The sequence below is a fragment of the Magnolia sinica genome, chromosome 3, assembly GCF_029962835.1.
Source record: "Magnolia sinica isolate HGM2019 chromosome 3, MsV1, whole genome shotgun sequence".
Classification (NCBI taxonomy): domain Eukaryota; kingdom Viridiplantae; phylum Streptophyta; class Magnoliopsida; order Magnoliales; family Magnoliaceae; genus Magnolia; species Magnolia sinica.
Window position 1 is genome coordinate 107,339,989 of NC_080575.1, and position 14,377 is coordinate 107,354,365.

The window sequence follows — 14,377 nt, forward strand, 5'->3', positions numbered from 1 at the left end:
GTATTGCCAATATTTTCGACTGTGTAAATTCTTGGTGTTGCTTGTATCGCCAATATTTTCAACTTTGTAAATTCTAGGTGTTGGTTATATCGCGTGTATTAGCGATATTTCGATAATATCACCAATGTATTGATATTGCCAAAATATGTTTATTATAAAAAAATTCATTTCAATTTTTTTTTTTATGTGCACATGGTTATATGCAGTGTTCAAATTGTAGATGATAACATCAATAATATTGTGACATTATTGTTATCGCAACATGGGGGGTATTGAGTCCACAATCTTTTGTTTCCATTCCAGTTGTTGACGATTTCTCAGCAAAATATCATGTGTTGTCGATATTTTAAAATATCAATAGATGGTTAGATGGAAGGTTGGATGGTTGGATGGATAGATGGGATCGATAGGGTGGTTGGACCTATTTCTTATGAAAACACATGCTTTTAGGCTCCCCCATTAAATTAAAACTTATTATGTATGCATTCTTTTTGCAATTTTTTAATTCCTAAATATGCAAATATGTGTATTTTAACCTCTCATGAAGTTTCACTGAAAATTTCCACCGTTTTCCCCATGTTTTCCAAATGTTTCTTTGCATTTTTGGTTATTGGTGATATCGGTATTATTTCCATATCCCCGACTGACGAAACTTATAATGATAATGATACTTCAAACACTAAATATATCAAAAGAAAATGTGGGTGACACGATGATGTTGGCATATCATGGCATCAATAAATTTCTTATATAATTTTTTGGAGCAGACCTGCAGCTACACTGGAGGAATTATTGGGTCATGATGTGTCGGAACATGAATATTGTCCTGATGTGCCCAATCTTGGTACATGTGGAGACCATAGTTTCTCAATCAAGAATGTTGGTCTGATGATCCTCATTGTGGATGGGGGATGGGAGATGTTCTACAGAGACTTCTGTGTGTGTGTGCTACACATTTCTTACTGAGAGTGACATTTCCTATAGAGAGACATGCTCTCTCTCTCTCTCTCTCTCTCTCTCATGTTTTTTATATGGTGAAGCCTAGTCGGATTGGGATTTGGCATGTGCTCTTTCATGTGCTGTTGCTTATTTAAGGGGAACATGTGTAGAGAGTGAAATCATTCTAGGTATTCCTTAGTGAGTTCTGGGAGAAAAGTCTTGTATTTCTAATTTCTCTTATTTTAGTGAAGAGTAAAGCTCTGTATTTATCCTTCAAAATAAAAATAAAGCTATGTGTTGCCGCCCTGTGGACATAGGCATATTACCGAACCGCATAAATCTCCATGACTCTTCTCTTATTTTTCGCTTGACTTTTAGTTTTTTTTTTTTTTTTTTCAACAATTGGTATCAAAGCCAAAGGTTGGAAAGCCTTTTTAGCAGAAGATCAGTGTTAGTAAGGGGAACATGTGTAGAGAGTGATATCATTCTTCTGGGTATTCCTTAGAGAGTTTTGGGAGAAAAGTCTTGTATTTCTGATTTCTCTTGTTTTAGCGAAAAGTAAAGCTATGTATTTATCCTTCAAAATAAAAATAAAGCTATGTGTTGCCACCCTGTGGACATAGGCATATTACCGAACCACATAAATCTCTATGCCTCTTTTCTCTTATTTCTTGTTTGGCCTTTGTTTTTTTTTTTCCCTGCAATAATTGGTATCAAAGCCAAAGGTTGGAAAGCCTTTTTAGCACAAGATCGGTGTTAGTGTTTGTATTGCAATTGTATGTCAAATGGCTGGATCGAGTTCTACTATATTCGAGGTGTCAAATTTCGACGGATCCAATTATGCGTAGTGGAAACTAAAGATGAATGCAATGTTGGTGAATGAAGGTTGTGCAATTACGATAGAAGGAAAAGAAAAGAAGCCTGAGGGGAGAGAGGTCTTTGAGGAGAAATATCAATTAGCTATGGCGGATCTTCTTCTTGCACTAAATAATTCATTTTGTTCAACATTCCTGATTAAACCATTGCTAAAGGCTTGTGGGACAAATTTTGAAACATGTATGAAGGGAAATCCATGTCAAACAAGATATTTCTCCAAAGATGGGTGTACAACTTGAAGATGAAGGGCCCTCTTTGTAAGAATACTCGAATGGGTTTAATACCCTAATTAGCAGATTGACGATGACTAATGCGAAGATCGACAATGAAGAAAATGTCGCACTTATGCTTTGTTCAATGCTAAATTCATAGGATGGTTTGATTATGAATCTCAGCAATGGTTTAGATCTTTATATGAAGTTAATCATGTCCATGTTGCTCACCAAAGAGTCCCATAGAAAAACACAGGATGGATCTTCTAGTGATGCCATGACAATTAGAGGAAGATCTACTGATAAATGTATTGGTGAGAGAGATCAGACAAGGTCTAAGTCGAAATGGCTCAAAATAAGGTTGCCTGTCTTCAGCAAATGGCTCATATCATGGAAACCACCATATTGGTTTCACTTCTTCAGCCAGCTCCTGACGTCTTCAATCTCTTTGATGAAATAATCTTAATGGCAGAAGGGACGATCATTTACCATGGCCCTCATCACTGTGTTCTTGAGTTTTTCGAGAACTGTGGTTTCAGGTGCCCAGAAAGGAAGAGCCCAGCTGATTTCCTCCATGAGGTTTGCCATTGGAACAAGTATTCATCTGTTGGATTCCGTTCTTGTTCTTCCATTAATGTAACTCAAATTTCTTATTCTCTTCAGGTCATCTCGAAGAAGGATCAAGCACAGTTCTGGTGTCACTCAGGCCGGCAATATCATTATGTTCCAGTTGAGCGGTTTGCAGAAAGATTCAAGGCATTTTCTGCGGGACAGAAGTTATCGGAGGAACTTTCACAGCCACATTGTATGCTCAAAGGTGCCAAGGATGCTCTATCCTTCAGTACATACTCTCTGAGTAAACGAGAACTATTCAAAGCTTGTTGTAGTCGAGAATGGATTCTTGTGAAAAGAAACCCAATTGTATATGTTTTAAAAATGATGCAGGTAGGTATTGCCAATTTTGGGAACATTTGTTGTTTTCATCTTCTATGCCTTTCATCTTGCAAACTGAGATTTTCTCCCTGCAGCTTATGTTCCTTGCATTCGTCACGATGACTGTATTTATGCGAACACAGATGAGTGTTGATCTGGTTCATGCAAATTACTACATGGGTGCCCTTTGTTACACCCTTCTCTTGCTCATGGTCAATAATAACCCGGAGTTGTACCTGACTCTTTCAAGGCTTGCAGTATTCTACAAACAAAGAGATTCATACTTCTATCCTGCATGGGCATTCTCACTCCCTTCATCTGTACTCAAGATCCCACATTCTTTGGTTGCGTCTTTGTTTTGGACATCGCTTACTTATTATGTAATTGGTTATAGTCCAGAAGCAGGCAGGTTTGTTCACCCATGTAAATAACTTACATCTAAGATACTCAAGGTTCTAGTTTATATTTCCAACTCTTAATTGCATTCTTATTGTCTCACCTTTCTAGATTCTTCTGCCAATTCCTTCTATTTTTCGCGGTCCATCTAATGTCTGCATCAATGCAACGTGCTGTAGCAGCGGTATTTCGCACTTTTATGGCTGCTACAACGGTGATGTCCTTTTCTATATTGATAAGCCTCTCATTTGGAGGCTTCATACTTCCACTGTGTAAGGTTCTAGTCATGCTTTCCAGTCAAAAGCTTGAATAAGTTATCAACAGAATTTGACTGATGATGGTGTTCTACTGCGCAGCTTCTATTCCGGCTTGGATGACCTGGGGATTTTGGGTTTTTCCACTGTCTTATGCAGAGATAGGTGTTACCGTCAATGAATTCCATGCGCCGCGATGGAGACTGGTAGGATTCATTAGGGAATTGAATCAACAGGTCCAGGATTTATTATTATTATTATTATTATTATCACATATTAGCATATGACAATGTGATTTGTACACTTTTTCAAGACATGAACTAGAAAATTGAATTGAATAACTAGTTCAATAGAGTGGAAATGACCACAATGCAATTACCTTAGAATTCTTTAGGGCCTCGGCCCCAAGTAGCATTTACAGTAATACCTAGTTGGATTTGAAAGGAATGTGACTGCTATTGCCTATTGTGAATGCTAGAAAATGGCATTAAAATTTTGCAATTTTCTTTCGGTTAAACTAATTTATTGCAATTCAATTCAGTTATGCATCCAAAATTCCAAATGCATTGTAAGTTTGTCAGTGTCAAAGTTTTACGCATGTTGTAGTTGTAAGGGGTGAAATTTTAGAACTGCAATGAGCTTCAATAATGATCATATCTTCTTTTTTTTTTCGATGAAAGATTTCATCGGCAAATGTAAGTGTTGGGGAGCAAGTAATGAGAAAAAGAGGTCTGCTGTATGAATCCTACTTCTACTGGATATCTTTGGGAGCTCTGTTCGGGTTCATTGTAATTTTGAACACTGTCTTCATCTTGGCCTTGACATTTCTGAAGTGTAAGTTTGTTATTGATGATCTCTACTCCTTTTATTTTGTTCCTCCATTTTCTCCATCTTGGAATCAATTTAAGTTTTCAGCCACATTGGTTGTCTTAGAAATTCATTCTTTTCTTTCATCTGCATTTTTTTCTCGTCTAATTTAGCTCCAAGTAGGTCAAGGGCTGTGATAACCTTTGAAAAGCTTTCCCAATTACAAGGAAAAGATGATTGTAATTCGTCAGTTTTTCTGCCGATCTCAAGCATGGAACAAAAAAGAGGTGGTGCAGTTGTATACATCTTTTTCTTTGAATTCTTCTATTTATTATTATTATTATTATTATTTGGTTCCTCTGGACATTCATAAATAGTCGGAGATCAAACATTACAAGGGAATGATTGCTTTTGATGAATGGTTATGCAGGAAAAGTTACTTTACCTTTTGAGCCCCTGGCTTTGTCATTTCAGGGTGTGCAGTATTTTGTTGATATGCCCCGGGTAATTGTACTACATGGATTAGTAACATACTTTTATACAGAATTTCTGGGTATGAGAGGCTTAAAAGCCAAACTAAACTAGCATTCAAATTCTACCTGACCCAGAAAATGAAAAGTCAAGGTATGGCTCGGAAAAACATCCAGCTTCTAAGAGATGTCACAGGTGCATTCAGGCCTCATGTTCTTACAGCCTTAATGGGTGTCAGTGGAGCAGGCAAGACAACACTTCTGGATGTTCTCTCTGGAAGAAAAACTTTTGGTACTATTCAAGGAGACATTAGGATAGGAGGGTATCCCAAGGTGCAGGAAACATTTGCTAGGATATCTGGTTACTGTGAGCAAAATGACATACATTCCCCACATATTACCGTTGAAGAATCTGTTATACACTCAGCTTGGTTGCGTCTTGGGCCACAGATCAATGAAGAGACTAAGATGGTAAAGATTCCTTTCACACATACTGTAGCATGCTTTTAAAGGTGCATGATGTGGTTATGATACGTCTTCTATTTTTACTTTTCATTCTAAGCAAGCATTTGGTCATGTGACTTGGCCACAAGTTGCAGTTATATCGAACAGATCTCTTTCTCGTGTATTGCATGATTTGATTGGATATTGGCTTCTGATACACCTTAGCCATTGATATTGTTTCATATATCTTTAAATCAGCGGCTAGTGCAGTTTCCATAAAATATTTTTTACACTTTGCAGGAATTTGTAAATGAGGTTTTGGAAACTATTGAGCTTGATGAAATTAAAGACACTTTGGTTGGAATTCCCGGTATAAGTGGTCTCTCTATAGAGCAGCGTAAAAGGCTGACATTTGGGGTGGAGCTTGTCGCGAACCCATCTATTATGTTTATCGATGAACCTACATCAGGTCTAGATGCAAGGACAGCTGCAATTGTGATGCGTGTGGTGAAAAATGTAGTTCAAACAGGAAGGACAGTAGTTTGCACCATCCACCAGCCAAGTATTAACATATTTGAATCATTTGATGAGGTAAATATTCATAATTTGCTAGTCACGCTCCTTATTGGAATAGTTACAGTTTCATAACATCCTTGGATTATTAAAAATTTGTTGGTAAGCAATGAATATATTTTGAAGAGGGTTACAAGCCAACATCACAAAACAAACTCAAAAGCTTCAATCAAATATCGACTTGGATGAAATTGTTTCCCTATTACCTAACCTCAAAGTCCACTGTCAGACTTTCCTATGGCCTTCCAACATTTTACCTGGATGCATGTTATAGACTCATTTATGCAGATTTATTCACTTCATTTCCTAGTACTAACTCTTCTAGTTGTTGATGTTTTTATTTGCTTGTCACGCATGTGGTCTGTATTCATATATATACTAAAAACCTACCTGGTTTTGGCCCTTACTGAGCACAGAGTTGAATGTTGGAAGAAAGAAACAGTACATAGAATGAAGTCCTGAAGAAAAAGGTTAATCTTCAAGGAGTCATTAGGTCATCAGGACCAAATGGTTAAAAGAAAAATCTAATAGTGCAGAACTAAGGAAAGGAACAATTTTCATTGCTTAGCGGTTCAGCCCCATTTCTACCATCGACTAGAAGCAAAGTAAAGAACATCCATTTGGGCAACCCCAAGGATATTCGAAACTATGAATTTCAAAGCCAATGCTAGATAAAGGAACCCCTACCCATCTATAAAGTTCCCGGGCATAACTCTTCAACCATTAAAAGCCTGTTTCATGCTTTTATCATTAAATCTTTTTTGTTTGTTATAGATATATTTTTTGAAACTTTTTGGAATGGTAATGATAATTGTATTAGAGTGGAAACAAGAAAGGAACAAGTCATAGGCGTCACAAGAAAATAGACACGATAGGAGATCATCCAAAGCCAAAGGACCACGACTTCTCAGTACCCCTCACCTTTCAAAAACCTTAAGGTCCAAAGCCCAATCAATCACCTTTCCTTTTGCTCCAATTAATTCTTTGGCATTTTAGACTTGTTAATGAAAGTCCTATTGTTGGGTTCCTTCCATATTGAGTGACAGCATGCCAACAAAGACAACATCCACAATACTTGCTACCTTTTACCATGTCCATCCCAGTTCCATGTACCAAAGGACACTGCAATTGTCCTCGAAGTCACCCACATGATCTCAAAGAACTCAATGACTCCCCTCTAGATCTCCAACACAAAGGTGCAATGAATAAACAAATGGTGCCCCGATTCCATGTTCATCAAACACAGGATACAATATTTGTATTCATCATCTTTCTATTCAAATGGTCAAAACTTTAGTGATGGCGATGGGAGGCCTGTGATGGAATACTGGGACGTGAATTGCTTGTAAGTTCCTTTTGGTAGAAGCTATGTGGGGCCCACTAAGATGTCCATGAAAAATCCATTATGTCCATTAGTTTTTCTAGCCAACTTCAGGATGAGTCGAAAACAAGGCAGGTCCAAAACTCAAGTGGGGTACACCACAGGAAACAATGAGGATTAAACTACCACCCTTGAAACCATCATGCGGCCACAAAAGTTTTGGATTAGGCTGATGTGATGCAGGACATGGAAAATTAAATATGATATGCTAGATTTCAGGCTTAGATCACACCAATTCAGAAACAATCACACAAATTCCACATCCCACATGAAAATCCAAACATTCAATTAAAGGGGAATCTATTCGGGTCCAAGCCGACACAGGCTAGGACTGGACCAATAAAATTATAAACCAAACAATGTCAAAGGGAAATAAAATCAACTACTCATGCATAAAAATCAGTCCCTAATCCAAGGGATTTCCTAATTTCAATTCAAGGAACCCTAAGGTGATAAAAAGGGGCAAATCAATTAAGGATCATGTAATATAGGGTTAGGATTCATGAAAAAATGGCTATGAGAGGATAAAAGAGGATAAAAACCTGAGCCAAAAGATAATCCCGCGTGTGGACAGCAACAATGACCCAGACGGACGTGCGTGTGATCCCGGCCGCATGTGTGTGGGGCCCACTATTCAGAAAAAGGCCACCTTGGCCCTGGTCGGCCAGGGATGGACTCCAAAACCTCCAAATTTCAGCTCGATCCGATGTACGGTTTGTGCGTGGTGCTCCGCCGAAGTTTCAGCTCGCCTGCGGAAATCTGGAAACCTGTCAATGAAGAAATCTAATGCAATGAAAGGACAAATTATAAGTACGGATGGTTGGGGAAGATGGAAAAAAAGATGATGGAAGATGGGGGTGAATTGGGATCGATGTGGCTTCGCACCACGGTAGTTAGCCCTTCGAAGAAGGGAGGGCTTCGCACCCACTTTTGAATTCTTCCACAACTCACGAAGAGAGCAGAAAAATAAAGCAGAAATTTTTATTAAACTTGAATGAATGAAAAGAACTACAAGGAGTGCCTATTTATAGGGAGAATCCTATACCCAAAAACTCGCACCATGTGCGACACCTATTACTTGGCGATTAAGTAAACTAAAATAAAAATCAAATGAGGAAATATAAAGCGTTCACGATGTTCTAAATAATAACAATAAGCAAAACCTAAAATATAAAACCAATCCGATGAGTGGGCCACGATCATGAGATCCCATGGTGGGCTTTTCTTGACTATCGGGCCACTTTTCTGAACCAAAACTTGTCTTCTAGCTAGGAGGCCCTCTCTGGACGTCGTCATCGAGCCAGATCGATGGTGGGGTCCTCCTTCTGTGTACGTACGTGCGTAGGGGGGGCGGCGTGAGTGCGCGTATGCGCATGATGTCCCCATAGGCTGATGTTTGTGTTTTTGGTTCGTCCCAGTGGGAGTAATTTTGTGAACAGTTTGGATGGCATATAACGTCATGGTGGGCCCCGGGAAGGTTTCGATGGTGGGCATTTCTGGTCCCACTGTTTCATGTTGTGTGGCCCACTTGAGTTTTGAATCTACGTCATTTTTTGGCTCATGTCCTAAAGTGAGCTGGCAAAACCGATGGACCGAGTGGATTTTTCATCGACATCGGGATGGACCCAACATAGCTTCCACCAACAAGAACTTGTTGGTGAGGGGCACAGGCAATTCACGTCTAGAATACTAGGGACAGGAGGTCAGGATTCCGACTATGCTAAGGTTGCATACCTGCTCAAAGGTCTTAGGTTGGGGGTGAATCACAAGCTCAACTTGATAGTCATCCACTGCAACTCTAGAAACTCGATCAACTGGATTCAACTGGCTATGTGATGAGGACATCAGAGGACCTGGACTCAATTGGCCGTGCGATGGGGACATTAAAGGACCTACTCAGGTGTACCAAAAATGGAGACGACCACCCACATTAGCACAACTTTCTTTATGGATGAAAGGCAAGTTCTAGATGGGGCCCGTTGGGCCATTTTGAAGACCCCATATGCATTGGACGCGCATCAAGAAGACTCCACCTTGGGATGATGCATGTGGGCTGCTTAGGAGATCATTTTTGTTATATGATTTCTATTTCGTGTCGATTCGACCGTTAGATCTTGTCGATTAGGTCATCGGGCCACTAGGTCATCTTTTAGATCTGAAACCCCTTGAACTCTGATCTTGCTTTCTTTATATTTTTTGTTATTTTTAGGATTTATTTGATGGTTGAGATTGATAATAAATGTTTTAGTTTTCTTATTTTGGACGATAGGCATAGGGTGGAGATTCAACCTTATTGGATTTTGTGATTAAAAAAAAAAAGAAAAAGAAAAGCTCTTGCTTTATTCTTCCATTTTCATGCGATTTGAAGATACTTTCATGCGATTTGGAAGGGAGATTGGTGTGAGGCTAACCATATTTTCTTTTCTTCCCCATCAAGGTATTTTCTTTAGGTTCTTTATTTTTCCATACTAGATCTTCGTCTACTCCCAAACCCAACTTTCCCATACCCATCTTTTCCACAATCCAAACCCTAACCGACCTAAACCCATCCACCCCGCGCCACATGTGTCACCGTACGACCACGCGTGTGAATCCCACCTAGCCCCTTTTGGCTTTCCATCATCCTTATATCAAAACTCATTTCTTCCATTCTCAAAACCCTAACCCTAAACCTAAAGTCCTAGCTTTCCTAGATTTTTCCTAATTTCTAAAAAACCTTAATTCCAAAATTCTCAATTCCCATAAACCCTAATTCTTCAAATTTCAGATTTTTCCCTTCCTAACCCTAATCATAAAACCTACAAATCTATCCATTGAGTGTGGAACGTGCCTATACTAAATTGGAAGTTCTATCCTTCCATCGAGCCTATTTTTAATTGATTTATGTGATTTCTTAGCATGCGGGCATGTGATTTAGGCTAAATCAGATTTTATTTCATATTGTTTCTGGTGGATTAGCATTTTTTATTAATTGAATTACTTTATGGACTCTTTCATAATCTCCATGTTGCATGCTAGCATTAAATCATGTGTCCTGCATCATTGTGCCTCTTGGAAGCTAGAAAACCTGCTGGATGAGATGAAGCTAGTTAGCCCGAAGGCAGTATGTCACTATCCTCTCACCATCTTCCTTGATCGAAAGCAGATACGTTAGCAAAGGAGGATCAAACCAAGTTTACCTGGATCAAGAATTGCTTTGTTATGTCGTATGGGAATGGGTATGCGGTACACTGCCTTCTTCAATATGTGGTACTCAAGGGGTATGATCATGTGCATCAGTCTAATACAGAAACTATGCATGTAATATGGTTTTATATATGATTGATAAAAAAAGTTACTTGTATGAACTCATATTGCAGTTTATATATGAAATGATGAATATTATTATTATAGAACCTGCATGCTTTGTGTTATATTATAACTAAATAAATAAAAGAATAAATTTCTACATTGCATGTAGAAATTTGCATTAACTAAATTAAAAGTAAGAATAAAGAGCCATAATTTCAGGATGCTAAACATAATGATCTGGATTGCAAATGATCTATAATCTGGATTCTGAAACTCTCCATCCGGAATGGAAAACATGGAGGCTTTCATGTTTTAGGTAACATTAACATTGGTGTGAACTATGAATCACACAGGGTCACGGATAAGAGACTGCCATAATTTCGGGTTGCTAAAAACAATGATCTAGATCGCAAATGATCCATAATCTGGAACGCTCCATCCGGAATGGAAAACATTGAGATTTTCATGTTTTAGGTAACATTAGTGTGAACTATGAATCACCCACAGTAACATTGGGCAGCCAGCATCAAGGAGTTGGACGTTTATATCCTTCTCGCCCTGTTGGGGCTGTAATAAGCTTTTGAGTTTGATGCCTCTTTTTGGTTCCTTTTGTATTCTTTTCTGCTTTTGGTGGCTTCTTAATAAAATCGTTACTTTTCAAAAAAGAAAACACTATGAATCACCCAGTGTCATGGATAAGAGACTTATATATATATATATATATATATATATATATAGATGGATGGATGGATGGATGGATGATCTGATCGTAGATAGAGACTGAAACCAGTGCGGGGGTAGGGGCGGATGTAGCCAAGTGGATCAAGGCAGTGGATTGTGAATCCACCACGCGCGGGTTCAATCCCCGTCGTTCGCCCATCAATAAATGGACCATTTGTTACGGAGACACAAGACAAACCTTTCCCAACTAGAAAGCATTTTTTCTGCAAGAGTCAAAAAATACATTTATTTTGCCTCCCCTTCCCTCCCGCCTGTGGGTCTCTCTAGTAGTTAGATCGAGAATCCGAGTCTGCGTACGCTAGTTAGTTGTCATTCTTCCTACGTGCCTTTGAGCAGCTAGTATTGAGCAGATGCAGACGATAAGACGAGCAGATGATAGCTTCTTCTGTTTCTTCTGTTTTATCTTCTTCCCTCTCCTTTCGAGGAATTCTTCCCCAGATAAGTAAAGAATAGGGATGGATGGATGGATGGATGGATGGATGGACGGACGGAGGGATGGATGGACAGAGGGATGGATGGATGGACGGATGGACGGACTGGATGGATGGATGGATGGATGGATGCAGATTTCATGCATTTAGGTGAAACATTTAACCTTGTTAGAAAAGAGTCAATTGATGTAGAATATATATATATATATATATATATATATATATATATATATATATATATATATATATATATATATATATATATATATATATATATATATATATCTTGGAGAATTTTGTTACTATGGTTTTGACATTTGCATTGTAACATATAGAATTTTGGTTAATTTTCTGAGAATTGTAAATGTGTCACTTGTTTTGATAATTCTAATTATTTTCTTGATTGAGCAGAACCCCAATCACCGATTCTTCAGATGTGCTCTAAATTAATGCATGGCTTGTTAAACAACACTTTTCTGCAGATAATATTGATTAAAAAAGGAGGCCAGATTATCTACTCTGGTCAGCTAGGCTGGCATTCAGAGAGGGTTATTAATTACTTTGAGGTAAGTCTGTTGTCTTCCATGTAATCAATTTCCTTTTCCAGAATTTAGGAAGGGGTGTCAACTTAAGCTATGTCATTTGAGTAAGATGATAGACAAGTTCCATACTAAATAATCTGCCATTTGTTTAAATAACTCATCATCTTAAGGTGAATCGAATTTCATCATTTGGTGGGACTTAATTCATGTTGATTTATTCCATTTTTCTTCTGTCTTTTGAAGAGTATTCAAGGCGTGCCAAAGATCAAAGTTAACGCCAATCCAGCAACTTGGATGTTAGAAATTACTTCTACATCTGTTGAAAGACAACTTGATATAGATTTTGCTCAAGTTTATAAAGAGTCGTCCCTTTATCAGTGAGTTTGCTATTCATTGACATTGTAAGCTCTATTATGTGATGGTCTTGCTTGATGGATTACTGGTTCCAACTGTAATGAATGCTCCTATGTGTAGGGACACCAAACTGCTGGTTGAACAGTTGAGCAAACCCACTCCAGGCTCGAAGAAACTACGTTTTTCCACCCGTTTCTCTGTGAATGCATGGGGCCAATTCACTGCATGCCTGTGGAAGCATTGGTTGTCATATTGGAGAAGTCCTGATTACAACCTGAAGAGAATCTCTTTTGCATTTTTCTCATCGTTGTTCTTTGGTTTACTTTTCTGGAACCATGGAAACAATATGTAAGTCATTCAGTTCAATCAGTTAGATGCATTCTTAATCAACTCCTTAAATGATCAAAATAAGCAGGCTACCTTTCATACAGACAACTGTATACAAAAAATAAAAAATAAAAAAGATTTTTTTAGGTCTTTAATGTAATAAACGACTAACAGATATTTTCGGTGGGCCTTCCAAATGTAAGAACTTCATGTTTGGTAGACATTTTTTTTTCCCTTTGTCCTCCTTTGCCTCAAAAGTCTTGTGTCCTTTCACTTTTGCCTCACTTTATTTCATACTTTATCATCCTCGATACAAGCATTATTCTCCCTTTGTTACACAGGCAAGCCTTTTTTTCTGTTACTGATATAAAAAACCCCTTTGTTTTATTTCCAAAGATAAGAGTGTCATTGTCGCCGAAATGAATAATGGCTCACTAAAAGAGATGGAGTATCCACCATCTAATGTTAAGGCATGTGTATTTTCGATACGTGCATCATTTCCCTCCCACAAACATGAGATTTGTTTGAAAATGGAGTTGCTATCTTGTTGGCTTTAGAGAATCACAAGTCCTCTGTTCGAACATACTATTGACATGTGGTTTCTTTTGATGCATACCCGTTTGTGCAGACTCATTCGTGGCACTCGGGACTGTGATAGGCTGCCCAAGAAAGCAGCCATCCTAATCTTATTCCTACTCTCCTGGTGCATGCCATTGCGCACATGTTTGTGAGATCAAGGACGCTCATCAGGTGGGTTCTACTATATGTGCCATGGCTCAGCAAATGTAGCTGTGTCCAGTCATCATGATGACTATTCATGAAATAATGGACGATTGAAAGATTGACCATCAGCCCATATTCATTGTACACGTGTCCCACCCGATGAGTGGTCTAGCCTTATTCTCAGGCCATGGTGCATACTCGGGGCTCACCTGATGAACAGCCAGATATCAAACACATGCTGCAATGGCACACATGAGGAAACTAGGATCAGGTTGCTACTCTTGCCAGTGGTTGTGGCAGTGATCTCAAACCCCTGGCCCCAACATATACACTCACTGCTCATACACACACAAGGGCATCATGCCTTGAAATGGATTTTGGAATTGTTGATTAAAATATGGTATGGCGCTTTCTTTTGTCTCACTTGTCTGAGAAGTGCTCCCCCTTTAATTGCTCAAGGCAACTCTGTGAACCCAATTAGATGGGCCGACTCTTCTACTGCCTATTAGCTAGGAAAGGGAGTGAGATTCAAAATATTGCAATAGGAGATTCCATTCCCCTCTTGCAATGCTTTTTTCTTTTTAGTAAAAATTTCTACCTGCAAAAATTTTTTTTAAAAAAAAAAAGGAAAAAAAAGGAGTAGAAGAAAAGAAAACTTAATGAGAGGATTGCTTTTTCGTGCA

The 14,377-nt window shown here is 38.5% G+C and overlaps 1 protein-coding gene across 1 annotated transcript in view; it reads left to right on the plus strand.

Annotated features, from left to right (window-relative positions):
- Positions 1 to 2,372: 2,372 nt before the first annotated feature.
- The window catches only part of LOC131239053 (pleiotropic drug resistance protein 3-like), a 67,172-nt gene continuing 55,167 nt past the window's right edge, over positions 2,373 to 14,377 (plus strand). Inside the window, exons 1-10 of the mRNA XM_058236613.1 lie at positions 2,373 to 2,606; positions 2,691 to 2,972; positions 3,056 to 3,369; positions 3,420 to 3,628; positions 3,713 to 3,816; positions 4,291 to 4,444; positions 4,591 to 4,704; positions 4,848 to 4,921; positions 5,026 to 5,358; positions 5,632 to 5,922. Of these exons, the coding sequence (XP_058092596.1) occupies positions 2,373 to 2,606; positions 2,691 to 2,972; positions 3,056 to 3,369; positions 3,420 to 3,628; positions 3,713 to 3,816; positions 4,291 to 4,444; positions 4,591 to 4,704; positions 4,848 to 4,921; positions 5,026 to 5,358; positions 5,632 to 5,922 (2,109 nt within the window). The remainder of the gene's footprint in view (positions 2,607 to 2,690; positions 2,973 to 3,055; positions 3,370 to 3,419; positions 3,629 to 3,712; positions 3,817 to 4,290; positions 4,445 to 4,590; positions 4,705 to 4,847; positions 4,922 to 5,025; positions 5,359 to 5,631; positions 5,923 to 14,377) is intronic.